The following is a 20,052-nucleotide window of genomic DNA, read 5'->3' as shown; positions in this document are numbered from 1 at the left end:
ATGGTTCGGATCATATCTCTCAGATAGGACGCACTGTGTTAAAGATGGTGAAATGACATCTGAGCCCTTTAGTCTTACCTGTGGTGTTCCGCAGGGTTCAGTACTTGGCCTCCTTCTTTTCAGCATTTACATGCTTCCATTCACAAGTATAATATCAGTTTTCATTGCGACGCAGATGACACTCACTCCGATGGAGGAGCTGAAACTGTGGAAATTTGGAGGCCTGCCTCACTGAGATTAAAGAATGGATGTCACTCAACTTCTTGCTCCTTAACTCTGAAAAGACCGAAATGCTATTTATTGGTCCATCTAAATGCCGTGACTTGTTCTCAAAAACAGCTCTGAACATTGACAAATGTAATATCACCCAAAATGACTCAGTCAAAAATTTAGGTGTCATATTTGACCCCGATCTGTCCTTTCAAACACAGGTGAAGAATATTCCTAGAACAGCTTTTTTGCCATCTTCGCAACATTGCTAGATTTCGCCCTATGCCGTCTCAGTCGGATGCAAAGATTATAATTCATGCGTTTGTTACCTCCCGTCTCGATTACTGTAATGCACTACTCTCCCGTCTCCCGAAGTCCAAAATCAAGAGCCTTCAGCTGGTACAAAATGCTGCAGCGAGGCTTTTAACTAAGACAAGAAAGTTTGATCACATTACCCTGATTTTAGCTAACCTGCATTGGCTCCCTGTCAGCTTAAAATGTGATTTTAAGGTTCTGTTGGTATTATACAAAATCGTGCATGGACTTGCTCCCTCATATCTCTCAGATTTAATTTCCCTCTATGTTCCGGTCCGGACCCTTCGCTCTGAAAATGCTGGTCTACTAGTGATCCCAAGAGCCAAGAAGAGATCCGCAGGTTCTATAGCGTTCTCCATTCGGGCCCCGGTGCTGTGGAATGCTATTTCCCCTGAGATTCGATCTGCAACCTTAGTGGGAATGCTTTAAATCTAAGCTTAGAACACACTTCTATTCTATAGCATACGAATAACCTATATTTTGTGTTGACAATATCTGTGTATGATTTGCCCTCATGTAGGTTTTAGATCAGGTGATGGTGTCATAATAGTCCGTGGTTTGCAATAATCTGGGGTCTGTGAAGCCCTTTGAGACTTTTTGTGATTAAGGGCTATACAAATAAACATGACTTGACTTTTATCATAGTCTTCTCTTTAAAGTCTTTAATTCATGTTTACCATGAAGTACCATGTCTAATCTCCTGTTTCACCACGTCTATATAAATGACAACAAAAACAATTCTGTTCTATTTCACTTGTCATCCAACAGACAGGGTTGGGTAGGGTTACTTTAACTGGATTAGTTTCAATTACTTTTGGATTACTCAAATACCAAATATGCTAATAAAAGACAAAAGAAACTAAATATGAATAAAATTACTCAATTTTGTGCAGGCTTGGGGAGTAACGGAATACATGGAACGGGAAAAATGATGTTGGCAAGCTGTTTGGATTTATTTTCATTTTGTTTCTATCGCATTTTATGCTAGTTTTGTCGCAGATCAAATAGATCAAAGCCAGGAGAGAAAGCTTACCAGGTGTTGTGAGTCATCATTGTATTCATACTTAGTTTCTTTTGTCTTTTATTAGCACATTTGGTATTGGAGTAATCCAAAAGTAATCGAAAGTAATCCAGTTAGAGTAACCTTACCCAACTCTTTTATCATAGTCTTCTCTTTAAAGTCTTTAATTCACGTTTACCCTGAAGTACCATGTCTAATCTCCTGTTTCACCACGTCTATATAAATGACAATCAAAACAATTCTGTTCTATTTCACTCGTCATCCTTAACAGATACATTTGATGCTTAAAACCGTTCTAATTTCCACTTAACTGTGGAGCTGTCACAAGAGCTAGGCAACATCCATTTGCCCAAAAGATCAGGAGTGTGGATGCTCCCTGCAGAAGGTGGGCATTAAATCAACAAAGATGAGCGAGGCAACTCACGTAATGTTTCGAAGGACTGCGCCTTTTTTCGACGTCCACCACTTTGACGTCCAGCACAGTCCTCACCTGCATCTTCACCCTGCAAAAGCTATACATAAACGCAACTGGCAGACAGCTGCCGCAGCTCGAATCACGCCGTGTAAATCCCCGCATTCATCGCCGGATCCCAGACACTTTGAAGGGAAAAACCGTCAGCTCGAGTTGGTCCTTCTAACCAGTTTCCTTCTGTGTCTTGGCCCAAACACCATCAATCCGAATAGGAACTTAACAGCGCTCCGTTGAAGACAAATCCTGGGTGACATCAATTGAGAAATCCGCTCCCGGAAGAAGACGATCCACTAAAACTGGGGGGGAATGGATGCGAGCCCCCTTTGTGTCTGCAGTCGCGAGATCCTCTGCATACCTGGAAGTCTCACACTACTCGGGTGGAAAACCGGAGATCGATCGCTTTGAGGAAAACAGTGGAACGTGCTGATCATACGTCCATGTTGTTACTCAGAGAAACAGCCTGACAACGTGTCGCTTCGTTGCGAAATCACAGCGGGAACTCGAATCTTCTGTTAAAAAAAAACTTTCCTCCAGGCTGGAACGAAATAAAGAGTGAGTTTTATAGATGAATGAGTTGTTTTTAAGGCCGCGTTGGATCTTGTTGGGTTGAAGACTGCAGGCACTGAGTCATGAGCTCTTTTCTGGCTGGAGACATGAGCAGCTGCAAGTGTGGCTACAGATGTTGTAGCGACAACCAATCCGATGCGAGTATACTGAACTTGAACACGCCCACTCGCTGCCCCCTTGTGCACGTTGCTAAGCGTGCCCATGCTAGCATGTCATGCACGGGTGTCAAGCGGGCGGCCCGGGGGCCAGATCAGGCCCGCTAAGGGATTGAATCCGACCCGCGAGACAATACTCAGAGAAGCCCGAGAGAAAAACAAGCTGCAGGTTGAACCATGTCCACTTGATGTTGCCAAAGAAAGGTGCCTCGAACAAAGTCACTGTACTTGTATTTCTCTCTCTCTCTCTCTCTCTCTCTCTTTTCCACCCCTTTTCTCCCACTCCCTGTCTCGTTCACTCTCTGTGTCTCTCCTTTTCTCTTCATTTAATGCTCTTTGTCTCTTTCTCTCTCTGTGTCTTTTTAACTTATTTTGCTCCAACTTCCTTTTTTCCATGTCTCTCTTTTCTCTTTATCTCTTCCTACCCTTCGCGCTTTCTTTTCTCTTTTCTCTCTTTCTGTCTTTCTATTTCTCTTTGGATTTCTTTCTTTCACTCCCTTTCTTTCCCCCTCTCTCACGACTTTTTATCTCTTTTGTTTCTCACGCTCTCTCCCTCTCACTCTTTTTCTTTCTTTCTCCTGCCCTCTCTCCTTTTCCCTCCCTCTTTCTCTTATTGCTTTATTTATCTTTGCCTTTCTCTTTAATCTACTAGTCCGGCCCCCGACAGAATGTTTGTTCTATCGTGTGGCCCCCGAGTTAAAAGGAGTTTGACACCCCTGATCCAACTATCCCTGGATCCCCGAACCACTGGGGTGGTAGGGGCACCTGTTCCTGTTGTGTGTCTTGGGAAAGTACAGCCTGGTGGCGCCCATCACTCTTCAAGCCGGAACACTATTTGACTAGACTTTTTTTCTTTCTTTTTTTTTTTTATAAAGAGCCGCTTAGTTTGGAACGAGAGTGTCTGTACAAAAGAATTTGTACTGAAATTTGTATTTAAAACGTATTCTTAATGTCGGGAACCAGAACAGGATCAGGACCCAAACGCGTGACGTTCTCACACAAGCCTTTATTTTACAGGAAATGGGGAGTCATGCACGTTAGGCAACCGGTCTGGCGTGGACAGGAAGCCAGAGACTGACGAGATCGATTTCGATTACCCGAATTGAAACCGGACAGATGGGGTCGAGACCGGACAGGACGGGACAGACAAAAAAGATAACGAACCAGGATATAAAAAATAAACAGGAGAAACTTGACGGGAACAAAAACAGGAGAAAATAACAAACAGTACAAAAACAGACGGAAACAAAACTGGAAGCCGAAATTAAACAGGACAAAAATAAACAGGAACAATACCGGACTGGAAATCCCGACAGGAAAACGGGAACGAGTCAGAACTCACAACTTGTGGGACACAAGTTCGTTTAACGGGCTGACAAAGGAGGCAGTAGAGCGCTGAGCTTAATATAGACAGAAAGCCAATCTGTCAATGAGCCCCAGATGGCGCCACACAGGCGGGGCCAATTGGGCACCATGGCAACCGTGACACACGGCAGGCACCGCCAGTTGGGCGCCATGGCAACCATGACACCTAAAGCCCCAATGTGTTATATTCGACCACTAGATGGCACTGTGTTGTCTGGTACTACCGAAAGCCGGTAATACATGGTAAAGTGTGGCGGCAGGACAAACATGGCGCCGACTTGAGTGAGGATTAGACAAACCAATACAAATTTCTCGGCCTATGATTTTTTTAGGGGGGAAAATGTATCTTTGTATGATAGTCCTTGTGTTTTTTTTTTTTTTAACTGTGTGAAAGTATTTTTGTACCACAAGGGGACACTAAATACTACACATTGTCCCTTTAAAGGTAGTGTTATAAATTCAGAATATTCTACTTGCTGACACCTTCTGGCTAAAGTTATCATTGCAGCCTCGGTCAAGCTGCTTGTCTGTTTCTTACTTTCACATCCTACAATAAATAAAAACAACCAGTATGTGCATGGAGTCACCCGTATATTATATATATTATATACATGTGTATATATATATATATATATATATATATATATATATATATATATATATATATATATATATATATATATATATATAAACGGGTGTAATAATTACTTTTGTTTTATTGAAATTCCTGCTGAAATATGTTGTATAGTTTCTGTATAAGTGTCCTGCAATGATGAGTCCAACAGTGCCACCTGCTGGTATGCGGTAAGGTTTGGTTTGGCTTTAGACTTTGCGACAGGAAGGTGGGGGTTTTTGGCAGTCTACAACGAGCTGCCAACGGTGAGACACGATCTTTTGGTGCTACGCAAAAAAAAGTTAATTTTAAACATTAAAACCACAGCTGACAAATCTCTCAACATGCACAGTAATGTGATTGATGTTGTCAAGCTGTTTGGATTTGTTTTCGTTTTGTTTCTGTCGCATTTCATGTTAGTTTTCCCGGACGTTGCATGTTGTGCTAAAATGCTAATTACCCTTATAGAGATCAAAGCCAGCAGAGAAGCTTACCACTTGTTGTGTTGTGACTCATTCATTTGCAGGTAAATTGTAATAGTTTTAATACTCATTATTGTTATTATTTCTATTTTCTCATATATATAAAAAAAACCTTTTGGTGTTTGAATATATAGTATGCCCTTGTTTTTATTTAAGGAAAATAATCTATTTATAAAAGAATAATAAATTAAGTGTAACATGTGAATGTAGATGATGTATATGTGCATATAAAATCTTAATGTATATATTTAATCAATCCAAACTACTTTTTAACCGAACTTGGGTGTGCATGTGTGATTATAAGAACGTATAGAGGCATCCGAGAGTCTTTAGCTACATTTCATGTCAAGGCACCCCTAATGAATACCAACAAAATCGATTAACATCTATTTTCGTGGGGTCTCTAACGCCATCTGGCAGCAAAATTGGGTACCGCATCCCCCGACCACTCCCAGCAGTCGAATCCAATCTTCTATCGGAACCAACACGTTGATTGATGCAATTTTTTCTTACGCATACGATTTAACAAACTGCAGGCCACAACACCGTCAAGTCCTGCTTGTCATTCAGAATGAGAAATGATAAAAATGATATAGATCTATTATACATCATATTTTACCTAATGTACTTCAGAGGTACCTGATATAACACTGTATTTTATGAGAACCCCAAAAAAATCAAATCAACCTGTCAATCGTTTGGAGTCGCCTCTCTGCCAATTTTTTTTAAACAAACTGCGAAACAAAAAGTATTCTTACCCCTGGTAGATAGATAGATGGATGGATAGATAGAAAATTCACACTTCCAGCAGTATCCTTGTGTTGAAAAACAAAATAATAAAATAAAAGATATAGAATACAAAAATACCCAATATAACGTGTTGATATATAGTATTTAAAAAGTGCTATGGAAAATAAACACTGTAATAAAAATAGGGTAATATGCAAATGTGGGGGTGTGGTTTAATGTAGGCTTTTACTCCGCCGGGTGGAGTTAAAGAGCCTCATGGCATGAGGAAGAAATTATCTAATGTTATAGACTGTCTGTGGCACAACTTTTAAAAAATAAAACAGGAGTTCTTGGAAAAAATTTATACATTTAATGAATAAAAAATAGAATAAGAGTAAAGTCTAAAACATAGTGAAATAGTTATCTCTGGTGCTGACAATGTCACTGTTGCACTCCAGTGATTTGAGGACCAGTTCGAGCACTGCTCGGCTCACGTTGATACTGTGGCGCTGTCGCACTGAAGACAGAATGTGCAAAATGTGGCAACCTGTCTCCCGATCTGAAGAGACAAAATACATGGAATAAGAGTGCAAATCACACAATGGTCTACCTGCAGGAGGTGGTAATCAATGTTCCCTCTGATATTCCACGGGTCAGAGGGTTCACACAAAGTCGGTAAGCAATGCTTGAAACAACAGTGAGCAACAGCAATCCCATGTGTGGCAACTAAATCATTATCAAACATGTCCAAAACTTGACATCAAGTTACATTTTGCTGAGTTTCCGGCAATGCAAAATGATTTTTCTCTTTTGAATGGATTGACTCATGTACTACTGCAAAGGTTGTACGGCCTACAAACGTCGTTTGTTCTTACAATTCTTTCACAAGATATCCTTTTTTGTTTGTATTTCCTGATATATTTTGTCGCATAATATTAAGATTTTTGGGGGCTTATTTAGTCGGTTGTAACTTAATCACATTTTTTAGTGGAAGTAAAATGTTGGCAACAAGATTCACTTGATATAATTGGAAATTATTTGAATGCAACACAAACTTTTACTTCTTTTTTCCGTGTTTTTTTCTACTTTTTTGTTACTTTTTTCTTTTTGTTCTCTATTTACTTTTTTCCTACATTTCTTTCTTTTCTTTTTTTTCTAAAATTTTCCTTCTTTTTTTCTCTTCCTTTTATTTCTTTTTTTCTCAGCTTTTCACTATTTTTTCATTTTAGTATTTTTTTCTTTTTTGTTCCATTCCCCCCTTCCTTTAAGTCATGTTGCGCATAATTTTACATAATATTTGGTCATGTTGGGATTAAAGAAGCAAAAACAACCTGAAGAGCCGTTTAGGACCCGAAAGAGCCGGTCCCTTTAAGTGAGCCGAGACGAAGAAGCCGGTTCTCGACAAACTTTACTCAACTTCGACTCGACTTCAAAATACCGCATTTAGGACACAACGTCAGGGGAACCCGTGTAATTTTACCTTCATGCACTGTAACTTTGACTTAAGTCGCTTCTTAATTAGTAATTTTGAGCCCTCATTTTTGTGCGCGCTGAGAATGTGCTTAGAGGGAACACTGGTGGTAATATTGACAAAAAAGTGGTTTACACTTCTCTCGCTTCGAATCCTCCCTTATGATGTCTCGCACTGCCATTAGTAAATCTTTATCACGTGCAGTTACCTATAACACACCACAATGGGGTAAAAATAATTGAACATTCAATGACCGAAGGCAGGGGTCAGCAACCTTCTTGGTGTGGAGTGCCACTTTCAAATTTCCTTGTAAATCAGTGTGCCAGTGTGTTTTTTCAGTGTGTTTTATATGCAACAGAGCTGTAATTTTACACCAGTCCAAATATACAACATGGATATACTGTACATTGAAATCGAATAACTCACCAATTTATCTTCCACTATTCTTGTTCATCAATCAACTAAAAATAGAATGTGAAAAACACGTGGAAAGACCTGTAGCCATCCATGACTTAACCAGAATCAACCATTCATCATCAACAATGAACTAGAATCAAAAAAACAAGTGATATGGACAGCTACCATACCATTCATCAATGATATTTTGTTGCAATAAATATAAAAACTTGAAATAACAGCAGCAAAGCAGAAGGCACGCGCGCACACACGCATACACGCACGCTTCTTAAAAATATTCGCCATCGGTAAATGATTTTCTGTGCTTTTCTATGCAGTGAGCAATGTGCTAACTTGCTTCTGTGGTGGTGTTTTTAGCGGTGACAAAGGTTTTCAGGGTCTGTGTTTATTGGCCATACCTGGACACTGCGCGTTTTAATGTCTCCGTCTTGTCAGACTCGTCCTTGATTTTATGTTCATGTTTTGTCTCGTAACGACGTTTAACACTTGCTGTGCGGGGTACAACGCTCTCGAGGCATAATGCACGAACAGCACGGTCATTTTTTGCACAAAGCCCCATGTGTCTGTCCACGCTGGCTGGAAAGGAAGAGATGTTTTTGCTAGATGAGCTTTCATGATTCGTTCATTTATCGTGCGCGTGTGTTTCGTTGGTTGGGTTGAAACACGGATCTCTCCTCGGCACCGCGCGGTCACACACTCACACACGAAGCAGAGGAGGAGGGCGCTACCGTAAATCCTCTAATTAGTTGACAATTTTTGCACTTAACGCATATTGCACGAATAAGATCCCAAAACTGTATATAACATCCTACATGTGTAACGGGTGTAATAATAACTTGTTTTATTGAAATTCCTGCTGAAATATGTTGTATAGTTTCTGTATAAGTGTCCTGCAATGATGAGTCCAACAGTGCTACCTGCTGGTATTTGGTAAGATTTGGTTTGGCTTTAGACTTTGCGACAGGAAGGTGGGGGTTTTTGGCAGTCTACAACGAGCTGCCAACGGTAAGACACGATCTTTTGGTGCTCCGCAAAAAGTTAATTTTAAACATTAAAACCACAGCTGACAAATCTCTCAACATGTACAGTAATGTGATTAATGTTGTCAAGCTGTTTGGATTTATTTTCGTTTTGTTTCTGTCGCCTTTTGTGTTAGTTTTGCTGGACGTTGCATATTGTGCTAAAATGCTAATTCCCCTTATAGAGATCAAAGCCAGTAGAGAAGCTTACCTTGTGCCTTGTTGTGACTTATTCATTTGCAGGTAAATTGTACCCGTTTTTATACTAATGATTGTTATTATTTCTATTTACCCATATACATAAAAAGGATGATGTTGGTTAAAATTCAGACAAAAAAAAATATGTTGAATTCATTGTAAACGTTAAAAAAAAAACACTATACGATCTCTTGTTAAAAGTATCTTGTTAAATCAGATGTAAAAATGTATTGTGATGGTTGATGTTCTAAAATATATTTTATGTAAACTGAAAAGAAAGCTCTTTGATATGTTTTGGGCAGTCTACAACGAGCTGCCAACTAGATCAAAGCCAGCAGAGAAGCTTACCACGTGTTGTGTTGTGACTCATTCATTTGCAGCAACTGTAATAAAAACCTCATCATCCAGTCCAGCGTGAATGTGGATCTTTGGTGGGATTTCTTGTGTAAATATTGTGTAAATTATAACCTTATCTTCTTTGTTCCTTTATCTTCTTTGTTTTCTTTTATCCTCACTGCTAAATGTGAAACTGGAGTGCCACGCCCAATTTCGCTGTCACAATATGTTCAAACCGTTTTGTAACAATGACAATAAAGGTATGTTCTATTCTATTCTATTCTAACACGGCGCGCAACTGAAAGTGTCTAAATTTCAGGTAAAAATGTAAATTAAAAAAAAAAATCTTATTATTTTGCCGTGCGCTCGCGTGCCACTGGTAAACCCCTCACGTGCCACTGCTGGCACGCGTGTCATAGGTTGCTGACCCCTGACCAAGGGTATTCCAAGACATCTTACAAAATAAACTTCATCCTGGGACTTAACCCTGCGGTACACAATGCCCCTGTCCTGTAAAACCTGCAAGGCCTCTTTAAGAAGTTCTCTCAGTTGCTGGCATTTCGACGGACCCGCCTCAGGCTCCTAAAACAGCAGCGTGAAATCGTAATAATTCTTAATGTTTTAATACATCCAACAAATATCAATGTGTAGAAAGTGTAAGTGGTGCACCTGGTCTGGACATTTGGATTCAGCACAGCTGGTGAAGAGGGGCTGCAGGAGGTCCTGAATATCAAAAGGTCTGAATTTGATCACAGACCTCTGCTCTAGGAAGTCTTTGATGAGATCTGTTGCCTTACTGAGGGAACTGATAGGAGAGTCCCTGAAAACCAGGTGAGGAAAAACAGCTGTTTTTATATTGTATAGTATGTCAAATTCAATTAACAGCCCAAATAATAATAATAAGCCATGTCTTCCAAAATGGCTTAATTACAGACAATAAACTCTCAAAGGATTTTTCAGTTCTAGAGTCTTCGTTGTTTGTAGCTATCGTAAATTCCGGACTATAAGCCGCTACTTTTTTCCCTAACTTTCAACCCTGCGGCTTATTCAGTGATGCGGCCAATTTATATAATTTTTTTAACGGCCGCTAGCAGCGCTCGAGTGTTGCTACCATTAACTGCCCTGTCAAAGCTATATTCTTATTATTAAAGCTTTGAAAACTCTCTCGGTGTACCGTCTTTCTTTGTAAATATGTGTAAACCATGTATAATATGTATTTGCAACTGTAAATGTATTTATTTGTATTTATTTTAGACACTTATTCTGATATGTTTTGCACGGGTGAATGAAAAAGGAGGGGCGGAACAAACGCGGGGTGCCGAGTTTAAGTGGGGACTGCTAAAGGTGAGGGACAGACAAGGAAAGAAGAGGGGGTAAAAAGTTGGTTAAAGAAAAAGGAGTTGCGTGAGTAAATGTGTTCATCTGATATATTTTTCCCACCCTTACCTTGGGAAATATACACTTTTTTCCTTGGATTACTTTCAACGGGACCTGGACTCTGCAGGTCTGCATTAAACCTTAAGTACCGGTATCATTTTCCGTTCATTTTTGTGTTTGTGTTACATGTTTAAATGTGGGCGCATGCGGCTTATATACAGGTGCGGCTTGTGTATGTACAAAATCGGTTTCCCCCTCAAAATGTGGTGGGTGCGGCTTATAATCAGGTGCGCTCTATAGTCCGGAATTTACGGTACTGTGTTGCATGTGAAAAGAGCAATAAAACTGATGAGTGATGTACTAATTTTGTAACACAACAAATCCAAAATTCAATAAATTCAAATATTTTAAAATACATTTTAATCAGTACTTCTGGTTTGTTATAGTGGCACTCTTCACCTGGTTGTGTCAGTTTGTAGATGTAGTGGTTTGTCATAGAACTCTCGGTACAATTGTAAAACTTCAATCATCCATTCAATCTGGATGGCCATCACTGGGTCGTTCACTTTATCTGAAAACATACACAAGACAAATGTGATGGTGACAAGATAGAGACAATGGGGGTCTTTTTTTAAATTGTATAGATATGTGCTAGACAATTAACGCATGAGAGAAAAACTATTGTAGAGCAAATAAGGCCAGCACAAAAATGACTTCCACCTTCTTTGTTTGGGGTGGCTCGCTTTGGAATGGTTGGAACGACGGCGTCCCCTATTGGACAGTTCCCAAATGTACCAATTCACCATGTACCAAAATGAGAGCTGATAAGATGAAGTTTTGATAGCAATTAAAACATCCAAGGCAAATTGATAAAATAATGTTCTCACCGTATGTATTTATGTCGATTGGAGGGACATTCCTCTCAAGTACAGAACATTATGCAAATTTCTTACATCCTTGGCTTTCTAACAAGATTAGCAACTTCAAACACCGTCACCCGAAACTGCGAGTATCAGATATCTAAGACCACGCCCATAGAAGCATGATCTGGTCAAGCGTCCCTGTTCCATATAAAAAGAGGAGCTGATCGATAGCTCGCTCTCTTTTCTATTGTCCCTCATGAGTCCGAGGCAGTTGGCGCCAAATAAGCGGGCACAGGTGCTTCACATCAGTAATCATGACAGTTAAGAGATTTTTCGAATCAGTCCTCAGGTTTTTCAGGTGTCCGTGGGGGCGGCAGTGGCTCAGGAGGTAGAGCGCTCGTCTTGGGATCAAGGGATCCCAGTTCGAATCCCGGCTCGCCCGTGTTACATGTCGAAGTGTCCTTGGGTAAGACACTGAACCCCTAATACCCCCAATAAGCAGGTTAGCGCCTTAGATGGCTGCAAGGCCGCTATTGGGAAATGTGGAGCACATTGTAAAGCGCTTTGAGAAGTCTTGACTTGAAAAGCGCTGTATAAATGCAGATCATTTCATTTCATTTCATTTCATTTCAATCTTCTTAGTGAACCCTGCTGTAGGAGATAGAGGAATTCCCTCAACATTTCATAGCCTGATTAGCATTCTATCCTCGGTATGCTTCATTTTGTTGTCTGTGAATGTGCGTTTGCATAAAGCTCTGGGCAGTTTTGTCACGTGTCTACAGGAAATTCTCCAAGAAGCTTTTTGGCTGGCTTGCTAATGTGCACTTTGGACACAATTCACAAGCCATCATGTTGTCACTATAGATAAGCAGGGTTGGGTAGGGTTACTTTAACTTGATTACTTTCAATTACTTTTGGATTACTCCAATACCAAATGTGCTAATAAAAGACAAACGAAACTAAATATGAATAAAATGATGACTCAGAACACGTGGTAAGCTTTCTCTCCTGGCTTTGATCTCTTTGATCTCCGGTAAAACTAACATAAAAAGCGACAAAAACAAAATGAAAATAAATCCAAACAGCTTGCCAACATCATTTTTGACGTTCCATGTATTCCGTTACTTCCCAAGCCTGCACAAAATGTAGTAATTTTATTCCTATTTAGTTTCTTTTGTCTTTTATTAGCATATTTGGTATTGGAGTAATCCAAAAGTCATTGAAAGTAATCAAGTTAAAGTAACCCTACCCAACCCTGTAGATAAGGTTCAAAGATCAAGTTCCTAGGGGTGCACATCACAAACAAACTCACCTGGTCCGTGAACACTGCATCTCTGGTTAAGAGGGCACAGCAGCGCCTGTACTTCCTGCGGAGGATGAGGAGAGCCCACCTGCCCCCACCATCCCTCATCACATTCTACAGGGGCACCATAGAGAGTATCCTGACCAGCTGTATCTCTGTGTGGTGTGGAGGCTGCAGCGCTACCGACTGGGGTAGTGTGAGGAGGGTAACGAGGACAGCGGAGAAAATAATCGGGACTACACTTCCCTCCATTCAGGACATTGGCCAGAAGCGCTGCTTATCCCATGCTAAGAACATTACCGGGGACCCCTCTCACCCCCATCATGGACTATTCACTCTGCTAGCCTCTGGGAAGAGGTACTGCAGTGTGCGGTGCAGGACCACCAGGCTCCGCAATAGTCTAGTCCCCCTGGCCATTAGACTGTTAAATGGTCAATCTAACATATAGTTAACTAAAATCTAAACGGCTGCTAATTTGACTTTTGCACTAGTGGCAGTTTTTTTATAGCTTGCCACTCCTTGCACATTTGATCTCTGCACTATTGTTACTTACAGTGTTATTACTTACAGTGTTATTGTTTACAATATAATGGTACTGTGTACCTGACTTGTTAACCTGACTGCCCATCTTGCACATCTGGTTAGCGTCTCTTCTTGCACTATCGGCACTATGGTAAATAACACAATACAGCTTTATTTATATCTGTACACTGAAGGACACTGAGGGAAACTGTGGGAGTCAGATCCATCGACATTTCGTTCTGTATACACGTGTACTAGAATGACAATAAAGTAGATCTGAATCTGAATCTGAATCTGAAAGATAAGGAAAGCAATTCCAAAGGATACCGTTTAACTAAAGCAAACCACCTTATTAAATCTGTGAGCCACATTTAGAAAATGTTTTAACTTGTACAGGGTTCGCCTAGTTTGGATTTGAATACTTTCATACTGAAGACGTATGGCCAGGGTTGGGTAGGGTTCCTTCAACTGGATTACTTTCAATTACTTTTGGATTACTCCAATACCAAAAATGTTAATAAAAGACGAAAGAAACTAAATATGAATAAAATTACTACATTTTGTGCAGGCTTGGGGAGTAACGGAATACATGGAAGGGCATTGATTTTCATTTTGTTTCTGTCGAATTTTATGTTAGTTTTGCCGGAGATCAAAGAGATCAAAGCCAGGAGAGAAAGCTTACCACGTGTTGTGAGTCATAATTTTATTCATATTTAGTTTCTTTTGTCTTTCATTAGCATATTTGGTATTGGAGTAATCCAAAAGTAATTGAAAGTAATCCACTTAAATTAACCCTACCCAACCCTGTGTATCAGCCTATGCTGTAGATTTACGAGTGCAGCTATTGTGTTTGCTTAAATACAGAACACAACATAAATCCAAGAATAAATCCAGTCACTATAAATAGGTTGACTCACAATAGGTGCTGGCTATAATCTCCCGCTGCTGCCTTGATGTCTTCACGGGTCCTCTGACACGCAGAAGCTCCCCAATCTCTAGGGTGCACATGGTCTGCTGGGCCTGTCGAAGTTTTTTTAGTTCAGTGGTTAGATTAAAACCTCGGAAGCCATCATTTTGTTTTCTCGTGCCTGAAGATACAAAATTGAAAAAAATGTACTGTTATATTGTATTCATAGTTACCGTAAATTCCGGACTGTAAGCCGCTACTTTTTTCCCAAACGTTCAACCCTGCGGCTTATTCAGTAATGCGGCCAATTTATGTAATTTTTCCAACAGCCTCCAGCGGCGCTCGAGTACAAAAAGTAAGATTTAGACCGGTGGAATATATGCGCCGAGGAAGACTGTAACTTCTTGGCTTGTGCATAAATTAAATTAACGTAAACATACCCTCATCATGCAAAATGCAAAAAGAAAGGCACATGACGCAGATTTCAAGCTAAAAGCAATCGAGCAGTCCGATGAAGAAGGAGCGAGCGTGTTGCTAGCGTGTTTTGGAATAAGGGAGCGTGGGATGACGTCTATATGACAAAGTTTCTTTCCGACACTGAGGAAGACGACTTTGATGGCTTCAGTTCTAAGGAGGAGGATGAGGACGGTTTACCGTGATTTTTACAAGTACGGTATGTTTTTTTAACAGACCCGTTTACTGTGTTGCGAGTGTGTTGCCAGCGTGTTGCTACCATTAACTGCCCTGTCACAGGCACCGTTTGGGAGGAAAGTTATATTATTATTATTAAAGCTTTGAAAACTCTCTCGGTGTACCGTCTTTCTTTGTAAATATGTGTAACAATGTATAATATGTATTTGCAACTGTATATATGTATTTATTTCAGACACTTATTCTGACATGTTTGGCACGGGCGAATAAAAAAGAAGGGGGCGAAACAAACACAGGGTGGTGGGAAGTGGGGACCGGTAAAGGTGAGTGTTTGTGGACGCGGCGGACAATAGTGGATATATATTTTTCCCACCCTTACCCTCGGAAATATACACTTTTTTCCTTGGATTACTTTCAACGGGACCCGGACTCTGCAGGTCTGCATCAAACCTTAAGTACTGGTATTATTTTCCGTTTATTTTGCCGGCTGTGATTTTTGGACAGTGTACTTTTATGAAGGACATTCAGTTTCAATCGCGGGACTTAAAGTCGGGTTTGGGTTAATTTTGTGTTTGTGTTACATTTTATTAATGTGGGCGCATGCGGCTTATATACAGGTGCGGCTTGTGTAAGTACAAAATTGTTTTTCCTCTTAAAATGTGGTGGGTGCGGCTTATAATCAGGTGCGCTCTATAGTCCGGAATTTACGGTATATCAAAGTCAGTTATTCCCAATTCCCCCAGTTGCAAAACATGTCTAAAACAACATGTAAAAAATGCCAAACTTCCGTCTAAAAGGCTTTTTTGTGTGGTTGACAAAAGAAAGTTGAATCAACATAATTTTCGAGACATGGAAAATACTTCTTTTGGGTAGGACTACGTTGCACAAGGTAAGCACAAAGACTATGTTTGCACTGTATTTTGTCTGAAAGGATGGGATAAGCAGTATCTAATTATAGGAATCTATTTTGGGAAAAATCACGTCTCAAACCAGAGGTGTCGAACTCATTTTAACAGAGGGCCCTATAAGTGTAACAGTTGTACTTAAAGGGCCCGGTGTACGTTATAAATCTAACTGCACAATAGTATTGCCCTTTACACATTGGTTAACTGCTGTTAAAAGTGTCGATAAAAATTGTTCAAACCTCATATTGTAGGAATATGATATAATAAAATTGTGAATGTGTTTAATTGCTGTCAAATATGTCGAGAAAAATTGTTCGAACCTCATATTGTTAGAAAATGATATAATGAAATTGTCTCATCTCATCTCATTAGCTGCACTGCTTATCCTCATTAGGGTCGCGGGGATGCTGGAGCCCATCCCAGCAATCATCGGGCATGGGACACCGTGAACTGGTTGCCAGCCAATAGCAGGGCACACAGGGACAGACAACTCACTCGCTCATTCACACCTAGGGACAATTTGGACCGGCCAATTACCTAAAATGCATGTTTTTGGAATGTGGGAGGAAACCGGAGTGCCCGGAGGAAACCCACGCAAGCACGGGGAGAACATACAAACTCCACACAGGAAGTCTGGAGCTGGATTTGAACCCACGCAGGAGGTTCCTATGACTTGAACTGTGCCGCATATGCGCTAACCACTGCGCCGCCGTGCTGCCCATAATGAAATTGTGAATATGTTTAATTGCTTGCAAAAGTGTCGAGAAAAATTGTTCAAAACCTCACATTGTTTATTTGCTGTTAAAAGTGTGAATAAAATTATTCAAACTAAAAATAAACTTTCAAATTCCATTACTCTGAATTTATTATTCATCCATCCATCATCTGCACCGCTTATCCTCAGTAGGGTCGCGGGGGTGCTGGAGCCCATCCCAGCTATCTTCGGGCAGTGGGCAAGGGACACCCTGAACTGGTTGCAAACCGCTCCAATGATCGTTTCGATTTTCATTTTGATAAAAGTCTGACATTCATTCTGGAGACAGACTGTGTTTTGCCCGTAAATATGCGCAATCAAATTGACTGCTTTTTAAATATAATTAATAAATTCAGAGGGCAGCACGGCGGCGCAGTGGTTAGCGCGTGTGCGGCACAGTTCTGAGGTCATGAGGTCGAACCTCCTGTGTGGAGTTTGCATGTTCTCCCCGTGCTTGTGTGGGTTTCCTCCGGGCTCTCCGGTTTCCTCCCACATTCCAAAAACATGCATGTCAGGTTAATTGGCCTGTCCAAATTGTCCTAAGTGTGAATGAGCGAGTGAGTTGTAATGAAATGAAATGAAATGAAATGATCTGCATTTCTATAGCGCTTTTCAAGTCAATGACTTCCCAAAGCGCTTTACAATGTGCTTCACATTTCCCAATAGCGGCCGTGCAGCCATGTAAGGCGCTAACCTGCTTATTGGGGGTCTTAGGGGTTCAGTGTCTTACCCAAGGACACTTCGGCATGTAACACGGACAAGCCGGGATTCGAACTGGGATCCCTTGATCCCAAGACGAGCGCTCTACCTCCTGAGCTACTGCCGCCCCTGTCTGTCTCTGTGTGCCCTGCGACTGGCTGTGTTAAAGTGAATCATTAATAAGACTATTTTGTGGCCATATATACCCAAATAATATATATATATATATATATATATATATATAGTTAAAATCGAATCATACCAAGAGCAGATTTCCTCACGTCCTTCACAAGGGAAAGAGACCCCGCCCACAACGTGGGCGTAATTTATTATACTTCAGGGAGAAAGTTCACAGGAGCATTTCACAATAAAAGAATATAAGATTGATAAACGTACAAGAGATGCAATTGGACTGATTATTGAAACGTTACTTCATGTGTGTGGGTATGAGAAACATTGTTTTTATATTTAGTAATATAAAAACAATCTAATTACCTTGAGACAGAAATTCAAAAGATTTACATTGAAAACCTGACAGGCTGGCAACCAGTTCAGGGTGTCCCCTGCCTACTGCCCGGAGGTATCTGAGATGGGCTCCAGCAACCCCCGCGACCCTACTGAGGATAAGCGGTGCAGATAATGGATAGATGGATGAATAAATAAGAGGTAGTAAACCCCCCAGATTCGTCCCTAGCCCATTATTGTCACTGAACTCCTTCGTCATGCTCCAGGAAATGAGATTAGCATGCTGCGTTAGGATCGAGGGCGCTAACTATCCTGAAAAAATAAACCATCTCAGAGGTAAACCACAAACTGTCGCTATGGGAACATAGTGTTTCCTAGCAAATGGGCTATGTGAAAAAGAAAAGAAAGAAAACAATCATAAGGTGTGTGTCAAAGCTGGATTTCTTTGCAAGGTGTCTTAAATGCAATATCCAATTTACCAGATTCAACATCTTCTTTAATCCAGTCATTTTTCCAGCACATGCAGTTGATTACACCAGTGCCATCGTCCACTGTAAACAAATATAAAGAGAGGAGAGTAAACTCAATCAAGCATTGAAATCTTTAGCTTTATCACTAAAAACAACAACAGACACTTGTCAAAATACATTGGGATCACATAGAGAAAGTGCATATATATCACAGGTGTCAAACAGGCGGCCCGCAGGCCAGATCAGGCCCGCCAAGGGATTGAATCCGGCCCGCGAGACAACACTTAGAGAAGCGCAAGAGAAAAACAAGCTGCAGGTTGAAATATGTCAACTTGATGTTGCCAAAGCCAGGTGCCTCGAACAAAGACACTGTACTTGTATTTATCTCTCCCTCGCTCTCTTCCACCCCTTTTCACCCACTCTGTCTCTTTCACTCTCTGTGTCTCCCTTTTTCTCTTCCTTTGATGCTCTTTGTCTCTTTCGCTCTCTGGCTCTTTTGAATTTATTTCCTTTTCTCTCTCTCTCTTTCTACCCTTCGCGCTTTCTTTTCTCTTTTCTCTCCTTCTGTCTCTCTATTTCTCTTTGGATTTCTTTCTTCCGCTCCCTTCCTTTCCCCCTCTCTCACGAGACATTGTATTTCTCTTTGGATTTCTTTCTTCCGCTCCCTTCCTTTCCCCCTCTCTCACGACTTTGCTTTTTATCTCTTTTGTTTCTCACGCTCTCTCTCTCTTTCTTTGTCCCGCCCTCTCTCCTTTTCCCTCCCTCTTTCTCTTATTTCTTTATTTCTCTTTTCCTTTCTCTTTAATTTACTAGTCCGGCCCCCGACAGAATGTTTGTTCTATCGTGTGGCCCCCGAGTTAAAAGGAGTTTGACATTTTCTCTTCCTTTGTTGCTCTTTGTCTCTTCATCTCTCTGTGTCTTTTAACCTGTTTTGCTCTAATTTCCTCTTTTTCCTTTTCTCTCTTTATACCCTTAGCGCTCTCTTTTCTCTCCTTCTGTCTTTCTATTTCTCTTTGGATTTTCTTTCTTCCTCTACCTTTCTTTCCCCCTCTCTCACACTCTCTCCCTCTCTCTCTTTTTCTTTCCTTGTCTCGCCCTTTCCTTTTTGCTTATTTCTTTATCCCTCTTTTTCTTTCTCTTTAATCTACTAGTCCGACCCCCGACAAAATGTTTGTTCTATCGTGTGGCCCCCGAGTTAAAATGAGTTTGACACCCCTGATATATATGATGTTAGAACTGATGTAGTGAAAATACCTCCATAACAAAAGAAATCTTCTCTTTCCCTCTTATAAACGACAGTCCCAAGAACATCGACCTTGTGAATTGGATGGGAGTTGTAGAAATAAATATCTGATGCAGGGACAAAGAACAGAATATTAACATTGTGGCGTCAGAGTCATTTCTTCATTTGGATGTTTTTGCATCATATGTTGAACCTAAGCAATGTTTACCTTGCACCTGACAGGACTCTTTCATTTGTAGGATGTCTTTAATGTGTAGCTTCGCGAAAGCAGAAAAGATCGGATCCAAACCCCATAATTCAGTGGGGAGTTCTTCTGCAGGATCCATTGGACCTGTCTAATGTCAAAATATCATTTTTACGGAAAAATCGGAAGTTTTTATTTCCGATTCTTTTGCTGTAGCATAGCATAGATTAGCATCATGTCTGGAGTACAAACATTGATCACGTGACACTCCTCCATTAAAAGTGAGCGTGTTTTTTTTTTTATTTGAAAATATACACATCATATGTATGTGTTTTTATG

General features: G+C 40.6%; 2 protein-coding genes across 3 annotated transcripts in view; both read right to left on the bottom strand.

Moving 5' to 3' along the window:
• Window positions 1–2,627, bottom strand: part of sh3pxd2aa (SH3 and PX domains 2Aa) — a 105,613-nt gene extending 102,986 nt beyond the window's left edge. For both annotated transcript variants that reach the window (XM_088341613.1, XM_088341614.1), the window contains exon 1: window positions 1,971–2,627. In XM_088341613.1, coding sequence (XP_088197739.1) covers window positions 1,971–2,123 — 153 coding nt within the window. In that variant the 5' untranslated portion in view covers window positions 2,124–2,627. The remainder of the gene's footprint in view (window positions 1–1,970) is intronic.
• A 3,649-nt stretch (window positions 2,628–6,276) lies between these two features.
• Window positions 6,277–19,994, bottom strand: stn1 (STN1 subunit of CST complex). Its single transcript, XM_088343029.1, has 9 exons — window positions 19,738–19,994; window positions 19,541–19,636; window positions 18,296–18,367; window positions 14,353–14,523; window positions 11,207–11,318; window positions 10,040–10,190; window positions 9,830–9,952; window positions 7,536–7,608; window positions 6,277–6,488 (listed from the first exon to the last, which is right to left on the bottom strand). The coding sequence occupies exons 1-9, from the start codon at window positions 19,853–19,855 to the stop codon at window positions 6,331–6,333; spliced, it is 1,074 nt and encodes a 357-aa protein (XP_088199155.1). The 5' UTR covers window positions 19,856–19,994; the 3' UTR covers window positions 6,277–6,330.
• Window positions 19,995–20,052: the final 58 nt, after the last annotated feature.

Source organism: Urocampus carinirostris, chromosome 8, assembly GCF_059441175.1.
Source record: "Urocampus carinirostris isolate Australia breed hairy pipefish chromosome 8, RoL_Ucar_1.0, whole genome shotgun sequence".
Classification (NCBI taxonomy): domain Eukaryota; kingdom Metazoa; phylum Chordata; class Actinopteri; order Syngnathiformes; family Syngnathidae; genus Urocampus; species Urocampus carinirostris.
Note: the sequence above shows the minus strand (reverse complement) of the source record. Positions and strands in the feature narration are given on the sequence as shown.

Coding starts and splice junctions, on each gene's coding strand:
- stn1 (XM_088343029.1), bottom strand. CDS start 19,855: ATGGATCCTGCAGAAGAACTCCCCACTGAATTATGGGGTTTGGATCCG. Junction 19,637..19,737: donor AGAGTCCTGTCAGGTGCAAG/GTAAACATTGCT, acceptor TCCCTGCATCAG/ATATTTATTTCTACAACTCC. Junction 7,609..9,829: donor CCCAGGATGAAGTTTATTTT/GTAAGATGTCTT, acceptor GGTGTGTTATAG/GTAACTGCACGTGATAAAGA.